The 14,429-nt window shown below is 32.9% G+C and overlaps 1 protein-coding gene across 1 annotated transcript; it reads left to right on the top strand.

Annotated features, from left to right (window-relative positions):
- Positions 1-3,607: 3,607 nt before the first annotated feature.
- On the top strand, positions 3,608-5,532 carry LOC145057859 (S-adenosylmethionine synthase 2-like). Its single transcript, XM_079005770.1, has 2 exons — positions 3,608-3,761; positions 4,196-5,532. Exon 2 carries the CDS (start codon positions 4,204-4,206, stop codon positions 5,374-5,376), a length of 1,173 nt encoding a protein of 390 aa, XP_078861896.1. The 5' UTR covers positions 3,608-3,761; positions 4,196-4,203; the 3' UTR covers positions 5,377-5,532.
- Positions 5,533-14,429: the final 8,897 nt, after the last annotated feature.

Below are 14,429 nucleotides of genomic sequence, written 5' to 3'. Positions count from 1 at the left end.
GCCTTAATTATGGGTTACCTATAACCCACTAGTTGGTTAATAAAGACCAAGTCTAATGGGTTTTGATGAAGTAACCCATGGCTGTTATGTAAAAATCTAACAGGATTTAATGAAGTAACCCATGACTGTTTTTTATTTTGCGTGTGGTAGTGGTACCCCTGTATGGCTGGATCTCTGTCTTAATTATGAACGACTATTTTATAAAATGTATATAATAGAAAACATAGTATATGATCACTGTGAGTGGTGTTCCTACCACCTATAATTGAAATGTATCTCTCTCTCTCTCTCTCTCTCTCTCTCTCTCTCTCTATATATATATATATATATATATATATATATATATATATATATATATATATATATATATATATATATATATATATATATATATTGTATATGTTTTTATCTGTATAAAGGGAGATCACATGCAGCAAAGTCAGCAGTTTCATATGGTACCAAGCAAAAAACCTGTTGTCCCCCATGTGGATATGAATCTATAATTCCCACAATCTCACATGTTCCCTAAAACAACCCCTCAACTAAGATGTCACTACCAATTTCAACTCAACTCCACAAGAGTTGAATATTTGAACACGTTATTAAATAAAAGACTTATTTTCGAATTATATTGTTATCAAGTTTCTTGTCACTCTATGCTTATCATGTTCGGCCACAACCAGGGCTCATCGTTTCTAGGAGCCCAAAATTTATAAGCTATGTAATTTTAATATATAATCATTGGTCTATGTTTACGGAAAAGAAGTAGAAAAATCACTAGAAGCAAGAAAGAGCCAAATTCATAAGCCGCAATTTGATACATCACTGGAAGAACACCCACTGGTAACACCCATACAAAGAACACCACTAGTAACACCCGCCACTGGTAACAGAGAAGTTTTTTAAAATTGAAGTTATAAAAGAAATAGGTCATTGATGTCATAAGAAATGTTGAATGATTTGACTATTTTATAGACGGATAAAGATATTTTTACTACTTTTTCAGAATGACGTACAAAATTGGTTTCCTTTCGATTCGAGTGTATTGACGACCGGATAGAAGACACATGACACAACCTCTAAACCAATATATATATATATATATATATATATATATATATATATATATATATATATATATATATATATTATTGTTAATGATTATATATCTAAAAATAACTACAAGAAATATTTTTCTTTTAAGTTAGTAAACTTTGTAAAGTGTTTGGCTATACATGTGTTTTTGAAGGATTTTTTTATTCTTTTCGCTTTGAGCCCAAATTTTGTTTGGAGTCGGTGTTTTATTAGAATAATTATAACAAAATGTTATAGATTATAAGTATTAAGTGTGAGACCTCTGTACTACACGAGTTTATTAAAAATAAAAAGTTTAATACTAATATATAAACATTAAACATTTTATAAAGTAATTGAAAAAAATAAATAAATCAATGAGTTTGTAACATTTATTTAAATTTATTCTCAAATTAATAAAATGATAATTTTACGTGAATATAATGAGAACCTTCCTTATATATAACAATATATTCTGGAAATTTAATGTAAGAATGAAAAACCTCAAAAAATAACAAGTGGAAAATAAAAAAATGAAATAAAACCAAAAAAAAGTTATGTTGCAAAATGAAGGAGCAGAAGACATGTGACAAAAAAAACTTTCACTTATGAGAAAGAATGTTAATAACTTTATATTTTCATATTTTTCGACTTGAATTAAATTTTCCCTGTTTTAGAAAAAAGCTCTCATATTTTCCTAACTTTTGTGTTATACTCCTTATTTGATGCAATAAATGAACAAAATATGGAAAAATTATGGATTTACATCAATGAATCTTCAATGAATTTTTGAAAATCAGTTTGCAATAAGATCAATTACAAAAGACAACATTATGAACAATATAAAGATCGAATTAACCTAAACTTTAGCAAATCTTATGAAGTAAATTTCTTAATCTATACAACCATTCATCATAAGTTGTATTCATAGACATGAGCGATATATAATGATTTAATCGAACATCTAATAAACCTAATAAACATCATGTCGAATGTTTCGGCCATGTATTCCACATCGTTACAACATCTATTTCAAGTTCTTACGGTAAGGATTAATTCGATTAAATTATTTAGTAAAGGTAACACTTGTATCTACATGTTTCAAGTTTAGAATTTTGGGTACATAAATATTAAGTATCGAAATTAAGGTTAAATATGATGAAACAATTATATTATCAACAATTTTTGCAGAGTACTTCACTTTCTTGAAGAGTATGTCATTCCTTGCTAGCCAAACATTCCAAACCATCTAAATGACACCATTTTTTTTATAAATTCATACAATACTAAAATAAAACGATACAAATTTCTATTCAAACATAATTCATGGGTTTACAATTTTCATGTTTTTAATTTTCCGAAATTAGGACTTTTACAAGGTCAAATTTCTATAATATTTTTTAACAAAAACATTATTGAGTTTTTTAAAATTCTAGAAACTAAAAACAAGACAGCTAAATCTAATTGTAGTTAATAAAAATGGTCAATTTCTAGTTTAAAACATATTTGAAAAACTAGTTGAAAGTTGAAAGCTGTAACTTTTGTATGTAAACGAATGTGAAAAAAAAAAAAAAACTAAAATTGAAAGGTTTTAAAATATATAAAATTACATAAAATGATTTATGTAAAACACATCGTTGAATTAAAATAAAAAGATAATAAAATCGATTTATAAACCTACAAAAGAGTTCTTTATAAAATACTTTTTTTTAAATAGTTTTTGAATTTAAAACTTTTTTGGTTCAATTAAAAGATAGAAGTTTCACTAGTAGTTGTTAAAATCCCGATCTTGATCTTAATATCTTATGATTTTAAGATCCTACAAGCAAAAAACGATCTCACTAGGATCTATTTGAAACAAGATCTATAGTGAGATCTTAGGATCCCGACTATGATGTTAAGATCTTAACATGATGCGATCCCACATCTTTAGTTTTATTATATAGTCGAACCTCAAAATAATTATATTTAATTTGAAATGGAGCATTGCAAGTTACAAAATCATATATCATAATTACTTTATCACTTCATCTTGAATTAGGCAAGTTATATTCATGATATCTCATTTGTGACATTAAGTGTTTAATTGTATGATCTTGTTTATTTTTGTAATTAAGATGTATTTTTTACTTATTTTACGGTTTGTAACAATAAAAACTATGATTCATGTTTAAAAATGTAATGTTGACTTCATTTTAAGGTCTTAATCGACGTCAAATCACGAGTAAATTTAAATAAAAGTTCATTTTGATAGGAATTTTCAATTCTAGTCTGATCTTACTCGTGTAAAACATAAAACAATTTTTTTTTATAAGATCCATCTTTACAACCTTGGTTTTTACTACAATTGTTTTTACTAATTTAAAAAAAAAAAAAAAAAAATTGAAACTAGAACTCTAAAAAGTGGATGGTGAAACGCAATATGTAAATTTTCAAGAATATGTAATTGTTTTGAAAATTAAAGGAATGTAATTTGGAAGTTATTTTCGTCGGTGGTTGGATTGGCGGTGGGTCCACATCAACTGGCTCTTGGCTGTATAATTTCTGTCGGCAGTCTCACAAGCGCATCGCCATTCCCCTTTCTCCTTCGCACCTATAAATTCCACTTTCTTCCTTCCCAACTCTCACCATCTCTCTCACTCTCCTTCTTCCCCAAATCGCAAGATCCCATTGCCAATCAACTCAAGGTAACCTTCATTTCTACTACTCTCTTATCATCCAATTCAATTGCATTAACATCTCTATACTTCTCCATGATTCTAGTCCTAGATCTTACTTTTAAGTTACTTTTTCTCTTTTGCGTGTGATTATTTTCTCAGATTAGATCTAGATCGAATCACATCCATCTGTTCATTCATGCTCTGAAAATTCATAGGAGAGAATCTGGATATTTCCAACATTATATTATTATACATGTTGACTTCATCATAGATCCATTTGAATAATAGAAAGCATTTAAATCAGATAAGCTATATATGACATTATGACCTACAACATTATCCATTTAGCTGCAAATTGGAACTATTGAATAGCTTACAGAAACAAAACGATTAAGCTTCTAAGATCAGCTTCATTCATTAAATAGAGATGTTTATGTTTATGTAAATCTCATTTGTTCCAGTTTGAGAGATGGAGACCTTCCTTTTCACATCCGAATCTGTGAACGAAGGACACCCAGACAAACTCTGTGACCAAGTTTCAGACGCCATTCTCGATGCATGCCTTGAACAAGATCCAGAAAGCAAAGTCGCCTGTGAAACATGCACGAAAACCAACATGGTCATGGTCTTCGGTGAAATCACCACCAAAGCCACCGTCGACTACGAGAAAATAGTCCGGGACACCTGCAGAGAGATCGGATTCACATCCCCCGACGTCGGACTCGACGCCGACAACTGCAATGTTCTAGTCAACATCGAGCAACAAAGCCCAGATATCGCTCAAGGTGTCCATGGTCACCTCACCAAGAAACCAGAAGAAATCGGCGCCGGCGACCAAGGTCACATGTTCGGGTACGCCACCGACGAAACCCCGGAGCTCATGCCACTCACCCACGTCCTCGCAACCAAACTCGGCGCCAAACTAACCGAAGTCCGAAAAAACAAAACTTGCCCATGGCTCCGACCCGATGGGAAAACCCAAGTCACCGTTGAGTACCACAACGACAACGGCGCGATGGTTCCGACGAGGGTTCACACTGTTCTAATCTCCACCCAACACGACGAAACAGTCACCAACGACCAAATCGCCGCCGATCTAAAAGAGCACGTCATCAAACCAGTTATCCCATCTCAATACCTCGACGACAACACCATCTTCCATCTCAACCCTTCGGGGAGGTTCGTCATCGGTGGTCCTCACGGAGACGCGGGTCTCACCGGCCGGAAAATCATTATCGACACGTACGGTGGATGGGGAGCTCACGGCGGCGGTGCTTTCTCCGGGAAAGATCCGACGAAGGTGGATAGGAGTGGTGCTTACATTGTGAGGCAAGCGGCGAAGAGTATTGTGGCGTCGGGACTTGCACGGCGGTGTATTGTTCAGGTGTCTTATGCGATTGGGGTGGCGGAGCCGTTGTCGGTGTTTGTTGACACGTATAAGACCGGGAATATTCCGGATAAGGATATTCTTGTTTTGATTAAGGAGAATTTTGACTTTAGGCCAGGGATGATGGCTATTAATCTTGACTTGAAAAGAGGGGGGAATTTTAGGTATCAGAAAACGGCTGCTTATGGGCATTTTGGTCGTGAAGATCCGGATTTTACATGGGAGACTACCAAAATTTTGAAGCCCAAAGCTTAATGGATTCTTAAGAGGTAAACATTCATAATTTATGAGATTGTATGATTGTTTTGTTATTTGTTTTTGAATTCTTTGTATTTGTTTTTAAGCGTTAAGCATTTTGTATTGTTTTTTTTAACTAATAAAATAAATCAATGGAAACAAAATTTGAAAGAAGCCGAAAACTGACATGATCACCGATGGAACAATGTAAGCAATATAACAACCATAATGTAAGCCGAAAACCGACATGATCAACAAACATTATTAAAGCATAAATCCTAACCGAAAGACATGATACATCAAAAATATCAAAATAATCAAGCATTTGTAATCGGATGTTATTATATGTACTCCTCATTTATATATAAATCAAACACACACACTCACCACCTCACACAAGGGGAGGGGTACGCAGAACAACCGGGGGGGGGGGGGGGGGGTATAAAATTATCCATTGTAATCATTGAAGTCAACATGCATCACTAACCGTCAATTTCTCTAACACTATTACATGATACACACATCATAATATCACGTCAGACTAGAAAATATCCATAAAACATATTCAACATCTATGAAATAACATAAATATGGAGATCACATCAACATCTCACATTAATATCATATCGAGCATTCATTAGCACATCCAACATCATAAACATCATATATCATTATGTAATTGTGAGATCAAAGAAAGTGACGTTGATTCTTCCTGAAAATACTCAAGAAATGATTAAGTAATGTAGTTAGACGACTGACCAACACCCTTGAACCCAATTTTGCACCTTTCTGTGTTTTGTTTTATTTACAACTATGCGACATGGTCAACGAATTTTTTCATAATGTATTTTTGTTTTGATAGTTTGTAATGTCTATTTAGAACTTCATTACAAGTTAGTAATTCCTTGTTATTTAGATTTTTATTTCCAACCATATATTGTAGCATTTGATAACAACATGTTCATTAATTGTACTTATCAAATTTTCCTTCACAATGCATTGTACTTTGATAGATTCCCCAAATTATAGCATTGTACTTATAGTTTTTCACCGTATGATGCTCTATTTAACAAACATTTCTTTCTTTTAATTCAAATCTCCTTTTTTATTATTGAAATTTTAATTTTTATTTATTGTTACCTATGTTGCATTATGAAAAGAGCTTAAGTTTCTCCATTCAAACATGGTAATCAAAAAGGTTGAAATCCTTTTATAATAAGATATAGGGAAAATTATTGGAAACAATAATACACGCTTCTATTTTTAAAGATATAGAAAATATAATTTAATTTTTACCCATTATAGCAATGTACTTATGGTTTTCTACCAAAAATTGCAAAATATATTATGAAAATCCAGTAAGAGGTAACTATTTGCATTTTTTTTTCAAGTTTTTTGCTTATAAAGCAATATTTGAAGATTTGACAATTGTTTGTATTACTAATCAAAATGAGAATTGCTTGAAGATTCCACTCAGGAAATAGAAATAACTATTACTTGTAAAAATGTAAGTACATTGCTATTAATGTAAATGAACATATAAATGCATTGATATTATTATAAAATAAACGTAATTACGATAAATGTAAGTAGAATGTTATTATTTGTAAAATAAAAATGTCATTAAGTTAAATAAAAGTAAACAAATACCCAAGATGCCAACAAAATAAACTTGTGTTTATTAACTTAGATAAGAATTTATCCAATTAAATGTTTTTGGCATTTTGGGTATTTGATAATAAAAAGAACCAGATACCCTAAATGCCAAAAATATTAGACTTTTATTAATTTAATCGCATACTAACTTACAATAATCATCATATAACAATGCCAATGCTAATGGAAGATAATTGGAAGCGTCTTTCTTGCAGTTTTCCCTTAACTATATAATCTGGAACACTATACTAATATATAAAATCCAACATTTTTTTTCAACTTATCAACAATCAAGATGACATCCAACCTGTCTTACATTTAGACTATAAGAAACAAATATGTTCAAACATCAATTAGATAATCTTGATGGGTACCTTGAAGTTGGTGTTTCCAATCTTATCATCTAGATTAGTGAACCTAGCCACAATAACTAAAAAACAAACCAAAAAAGCTATGTGAAACGAAAATTAGAAACAAATTAGAATCCTAAAAGGACCACAATGAAAATCATCAAAACCAAAATTCTTATGTCTCGTTATATATCTATTTTGAAAATTTCTTCGGTTTAACTTTCAGTCTTCAATTTATGTGCTCTTCTATATGAAACTAGACGAATATCCACACGTTAATGAAATAAAATTATGCAGTTAAACTTTTGGAGATTATATGTTATTGAAAATATTTATATTAACTATAAAATGATAATTATTATATTTAGTTAATTTAAAATTATAATTAATTTGAACAATAGATAAATAACACTTATTAAAATCAGATTATTTAATGGTCTCTTCTCATGTGTATAAAATTAGTTATATTTCTCAACTATTTTAATTAGCAACTGTTATGATTTGTTAATTTTAAATTTTTTTGACGATATTTTAATTTCATTATGATGATCACTTAAATTATCAACCACTATTTGTATAACGTAACATAATTTAATTTATAACTTTATGTTATTTATAATAATTAATTTAAAAACAAATAAATTGAATTTTAGTTATTTAAAAAATAGTTTTTTGAGATCTTTTAGTTAATTCGATTTTTAGATTTAGGTTCATTTATATTTATTGTATTTAATATTTTTCTTAAAACTCTTTTAAAAAATTATGTTGATTTTTTTAAAACTTTATTTGATATTTCATTTTAGGTTTTAAATGTTACACTATATATTTAAGTTTATTTTATATATTAATTTAGGTTATGTGTTTAATATTATATTAAAGTTAACAAATTAAGTATATCATACTGATAATTCAAGAAGTCTTCCATTTATGATAATGTTTATGAGTATTAACATATTTAAGTTAATAAAAGTATATTATAAGGAAATACGAAGAGTTGGGTATTTCAAATGGATACGGTGAAAGGAAAACGTTTCTTTTAAAATATAATATGATGATATGATATGAACAAAAAAACCTAAAATTAATCAAAAACCCATCAAATATAGCCGATGAAGTTCAAAAAACTTAAGAAATATACACACCCGAAAAATAGTTAAACTTGAAAAGTATATAGTGACAACATTGAGAAATTGTTACCTTTTAGGAAAGCTTGCAAAGAAAACAAAGACCAAAATAAAAGAAACAAACCCCTGGCTTCCAAAAAAACCTTTAGCAAGCTTTGGGGATCATTGATCCACTCATGTAGGATTCAAATTTGTTCAAGTTCATAAAAAAAGGTTGGTTATACCATAGTGCACTACATAGCTATTACCCTTTCTCTCCACCAACCTTCCTAACCACCATCCATCATTATACAGTGTGTCGACTATATCTCCTTCCTCCAAGTTCACCATCACCTTTGGAGGACATGGCCCGAGCTGATCAAGTTGCGTTACTTTTTGCAAGAACACTCTATTCTTCCTTAAAATGGTGTCAAAATTAACCACTTACATGTTTTCATCCATTCTTGAAACCACTCTAGAGTAGTCAGGACCCTTTGAAGCCTTGTTCGTTCATCATTACCTCTACCTTGTCTCCAACTTGAAAAACCATTGTGGCAGGGTGCTCAAATATTGAAATATATTTATGGGAAGTACAACATATCCTTATATAGCAAAAGGAGGTTGAAACATTTTTTGTTTTATGAGACATCATTAATTTCTCTATAAATCTTTAACAGAAAATATCCAAGTTTCAGTCTTCAAATGTTTTTTCATGACCAATTTCACTTCTCTAAGCGGCATATCTCATAATAATAATGATGATGATTTGACGATAATATTATCAAGATTTAGACTGTATGTCTTTTAACCTCTATTATCCCTAGAAACATGTTGATGTATGTGACTAAATCTCTCTAAGTATATCATCAGTAAGACCATCTGATGAGATGACATTGAATTACCCACTCACGCTCATTATCTAGCATCGCCTAAACCTTCAGGGTGAGACTGACTGGTTGCTATCAGAATATTGTTATGTAGCTTGGGTGTTTCCTTTATGATTAAATGTTCCTATCCAGGCCCTGTCTCTGGAAGCATGCTTTTCGTATGTAATAATTCTAATGTTTCGATGAAACATCGCACATAACCCATGGCTCACACTAATAACATTGTCTGTTGGTTGAGAAACTTGCTAGATCCTTAAAGACAAAGGGTTGCTTCTATGTACATGACAATGTTTATTAATACCATAGATTTGGTGTGACACACCCTGCACTTGGTATCTATGACCTTGTTTATTATCACCATAGACTGGGGTATGATACTAAAAACCTTTTCCTTGGTGTCCACGATCTTCCTACTAAAACATAGGTATGTGAGACACACCCAACACTTGGTGTCCCCGGCCTTTCTATTGCCACCATAGATTGGGTATGACATCAACCATCCTTTACTGGAAAATGTATCTTATAGTAATAGCGTGATCACTCCCTGATGCTCTTTTAAAATTTCGCCTGCAATCTCATATGTTGTTACCCCACTCGTTGATATTGTCTCAGTACAATGTTGAAAAATAAAATGTCTTACAACTGTCTTCTCCTCCAACTCTCCAAGTTTAGGAAAAGGAATGTGATGATTATTTTTGGGGTTATGAGAATGCCGACTAATTTTTCTAACATCATCATTACCCCATGTCAACAAATTTCAAAATCGTTTAAAATTCCTTCCCATATATAAACCTATTTCCTTTCCCTTTAATCTCCTTTACGAACATCCAAAAATCCTTCCTTCTGGAAAATCCACAAATTACTCTTCGCAAAAACCCTAATCCTCAAGAAATTTGTCCATGGCTCCTCCAAATACTTCCATCGTAACCAATTCCACAAATGTTTGTGCTTAATATGTCATCCCTACCAAATACAAGAACAAAGGCCTCGAGGAGTTCATTCAGTTTCTTGACTCTCATCTACTTTGATATGATCTCTCTGATTATCCAAGAGCTCTATATGTCAATCACGTTTGTGAGTTCTACTATTCATGTGTTTTTGATTTAAAGGCTCATACCATCATTGGTATAATTAAGAATAGAGGTTATAAAATCCTACTTATAGTTGAAACTGTTCATGATGCTCTTCGTCTTCCTCATTATACATCCTACCCCTCTCTTCCATGTAAATCAAAGTGTAAAACCATGCATGTAAGGTTATGGTATTACCTCACTCTACAGGGAACACGTAATGATTTTAAACATGTCATCCATCAATGCCTTCCTCATATCTGGAAGTTCATGACTGGGGTTATTGAAAAATGTCTAGGGAACAAGACATGGAGTCACAAGTCCATAAGATAGGTACCTACATATGTTAAGTTCTTAAAAGAACTTTTCACATCTAAAAAGAAACTAAAATCTAATAAAACAGTAAAAGTTTGCAAAAATATTTCAGCGGTTTTGCAAAAGAGGATGCCATAAACATGCAAGGATGCTGATGTCTTTACCATGCCTTGTAAATTGGGGAATTTTCATGTACCTCGAGCAATTCTTGATCTTGGTGCATCTATAAATGTCCTACTATATTTTATTTTTAAATCAATTAGAGTAGGAACATTGAGCAAAATTGGTGGATCATCAAGCTTGTTGGCCAATCGATAGTACGCCAAAAGGTGTACTAGAGGACGTGTTAGTGCAAGTCAATGAATTCATTTTCCCTAAAGAATTTTATGTTCTAGATGTGGTACATGATGACTCCCCAAGTTCAAGTTCTATACTTCTAGGTAGACCTTTTCTAAAGAATTCAAAAACAAAAATTGATGTCTACAACATAACTTTAAGTCTTTAACTATGGAATTTAACGGGGAAGTCATCAACTTCGATATTCATGAAGCAAAGAAGGTTCCTTATGATGCTCAATCCGTCAATTTTTTTTATACGATCCAACCCTCGGTTGAAAAGAACTTAAAAATGACTAGCCATGATTTCTAGAGTTAGTCTTTTCACAAAAATTAACTTATAAAGGAGTCTATATAAACGAGGAGGTGCTGGAGATTTGGAAGTTTATGGTTGATAAGCACATGGAAGTTGATGGAAGAGAAGCCGAGTTACCCACCACCAAATCCAAATTTAACCTACTAGTGAAAAAAACACAAGAGCCAAAATTACCCCCCCCCCCCCCCAAACCCTTTGAAGAATGCGTATCCTGGGACGGAGAACACCTAAACAATCATCAACTCAAACAAAATATCAAAAATGAATAGAATGAATTGATCACCTTCCTAAACAAATTCAATAAGGTGATTGGATGGACAATTACTGACATCAAAGGTATAAGTCCCTCTTGGGTCATGCACAAAATGAAAGATAAAAGGAAGTTGAATGTTCCATTGAAGGATGTAGTAAGGAGATTGATGAGTTGGAAAGACCCACACTCTAGAAATTATATATATATATATATATATATATATATATATATATATATATATATATATATATATATATGTTGTAAATCTGTAATAAAAGTCAGACATATTAGTTTGTAACTTATGCTCTTATTTAATAGGTAGATACTAGTTAATCAATTTCCTAAATCAAGTCCTTATATTAAGGAGTAAGTTTCCTAGATTAATCCCTAAACAGAAGCAATCAGATCCCTAAAATTGTGGGATAGTCTTGTTGTATCTTCTTGTATAAATTCATACTCTGTGAATGAAATAAAACAAAAAGTTTTCTCCAAATCTGTTTATGGTCTTAGAGCAGTAGGATCCAAATATCTCTTTTTCTTTTTCATCCAGTTTGTATCTCTAGATTTTTTTATCACCATTAGTGTGTGATTTTTCTCTATCAATCAATCGCTTTTGTCCTATCATATATATCTGTTTGACATTATGACAAACACTCCTAAAGACACTTCTGATTCTCAGAATCAACAGAAAATCACCAATTACAGTGACAACTCCTCACTGGTGATTACTAGTCACAAACTCGATGGAAAAAATTTCCTGCAATGGTCTCAATCAGTACTCATGGTCATTCGTGGGCGTGGCACAATGGGATATCTCACCGGCAAAATCCCTCAGCCCATCCCGAGTGATCCACTTTATTCCTCATGGGAACTCAATAACGCCATTGTGATGACGTGGCTCGTCAACTCCATGGAAAGTAACATCAGCAGAACTTACCTGTTGTTCAAGACTGCGAAGGCCATATGGGATGCAGCAAAGGAAAACTACTTAGATCTAGGAAACGCCTCTCAAATATTCGAGATCAAAATGAAATTAAAAGAAAGCCGTCAAGGTTCTTTAGAGGTAACGAACTACTACAATTGTTTGAAAGTCTTATGGCAGGAATTAGATATGTTCTATGAAGCTAACTAGGGAGAAATTGAAGACCATGTCAAGTTCAAAAAGCACATGGAAAAAGAAAGGCTCTATGACTTTCTTGCAAGATTGACTTGTGACTTGGATGAGGTACGTGGGCGAATTTTGGGATGAACACCTTTACCATCAATTGGTGAAGCATTTGCTGAGGTACGACGTAAAGAAAATCGACGTCGGGTGATGTTGGGAGAGGCAAAACCAATATCAAACCAAGACAACCACCCATTGGAGGCATCTGCACTCTTCACAAAAGGGATGCACATGCTCAAACCTCGACCCAGGGGAGATATGAGACCAGGATCAAATAGGTCTAACAGGACCATTGAACACCCATTGTGCACCTACTGCAACAAGACATGCCATACCTAAGACAAGTGTTACAAGTTGCATGGATACCCATCGACCAAGAAAACCCCAAAGGACAGCAAGGCTCACCATGCAATGAGCTCCTCCATTGATTTGCCATCTAGCTCAGACGATGCACTAAATGTTCGTCTTACAAAAGCTCAATTAGAGACCTTGCATCAGATTCTCAACCATCCGTCTGCAAATTGTTCTCTGGTTCAAGGCACATCCCTCAATACCTCTTGCGAGTCTAACAAGAATATTCCCTGGATTTTCGACACAGGGGCTACAAATCATATGACTTGTAACTCTTCCTTATTTCATTCATATAAGCCCTGCCATAATCAGTCGCGAGTCAAGATAGTTGATGACTCTTTTTCTCCTGTTGCTGGCATTGGATCTATACATCTTACAGACCGGCTAAAACTTAAAGCAGCTCTTCATGTTCCAAAATTTTCCTATAACTTGGTGTCTATCAACAAATTAACCCGGGATAACCAATGTAATTCTAAGTTTTCTCCCTCTAATTGTGTTATACAGGAACATGTATCAGGGAGGACGATTGGCAATGCTAAAATGATAGATGGACTCTACATGTGGGAAGGTTATGGCACCGGGAATAAATCATCTAGTTCAATTTCAGCTTTTTCAACCTCTAATAAAGATACAATTATGTTGTGGCATCGTAGACTAGGGCATCCAAACTTCATGTACTTGAAACAATTGTTTCCTCATCTTTTTCATAATGAGCATGTTAGTTCTTTTACATGTGATACTTGCCAATTGTCTAAACAAACTCGTGTGTCCTACACCCTTAAACCGTATAGCGAGTCAAAGCCATTCTCCTTAGTTCATAGTGATATTTGGGGGCCATGTCACATAAAAGATATCTTGGGCTCTCATTGGTTTATCATCTTTATTGATGACCATACACGACTATGTTGGGTATATCTTCTCAAAGAAAAATCTGAAGCACCAAAAATCTTCCAAAACTTTCATGCTATGGTTCAAACCCAATTTCAGTCCACTATACATACTCTTCAAACCGACAACGACCGAGAATACTTCAATTCCACTCCTGGATCATACCTTGCTAACCATGGTATAATCCACCAGAGCTCTTGCCCGGATACACCCCAACAAAATGGTCTATCCGAGAGGAAAAATCGTCACTTGCTGGAAGTAGCCCGTGCACTCATGTTTTCCATGAATGTTCCCAAATATCTTTGGGGGGAGGCTGTACTCACTGCATGTTATTTGATTAATAGAATGCTCTCAAAGTCCTTAAGTTTCAAACACTAATCTC

The sequence above is a fragment of the Lactuca serriola genome, chromosome 6, assembly GCF_051521515.1.
Source record: "Lactuca serriola cultivar US96UC23 chromosome 6, Lser_US96UC23_V15, whole genome shotgun sequence".
NCBI lineage: Eukaryota > Viridiplantae > Streptophyta > Magnoliopsida > Asterales > Asteraceae > Lactuca > Lactuca serriola.
This window is presented reverse-complemented; position numbering and strand designations above follow the sequence as displayed.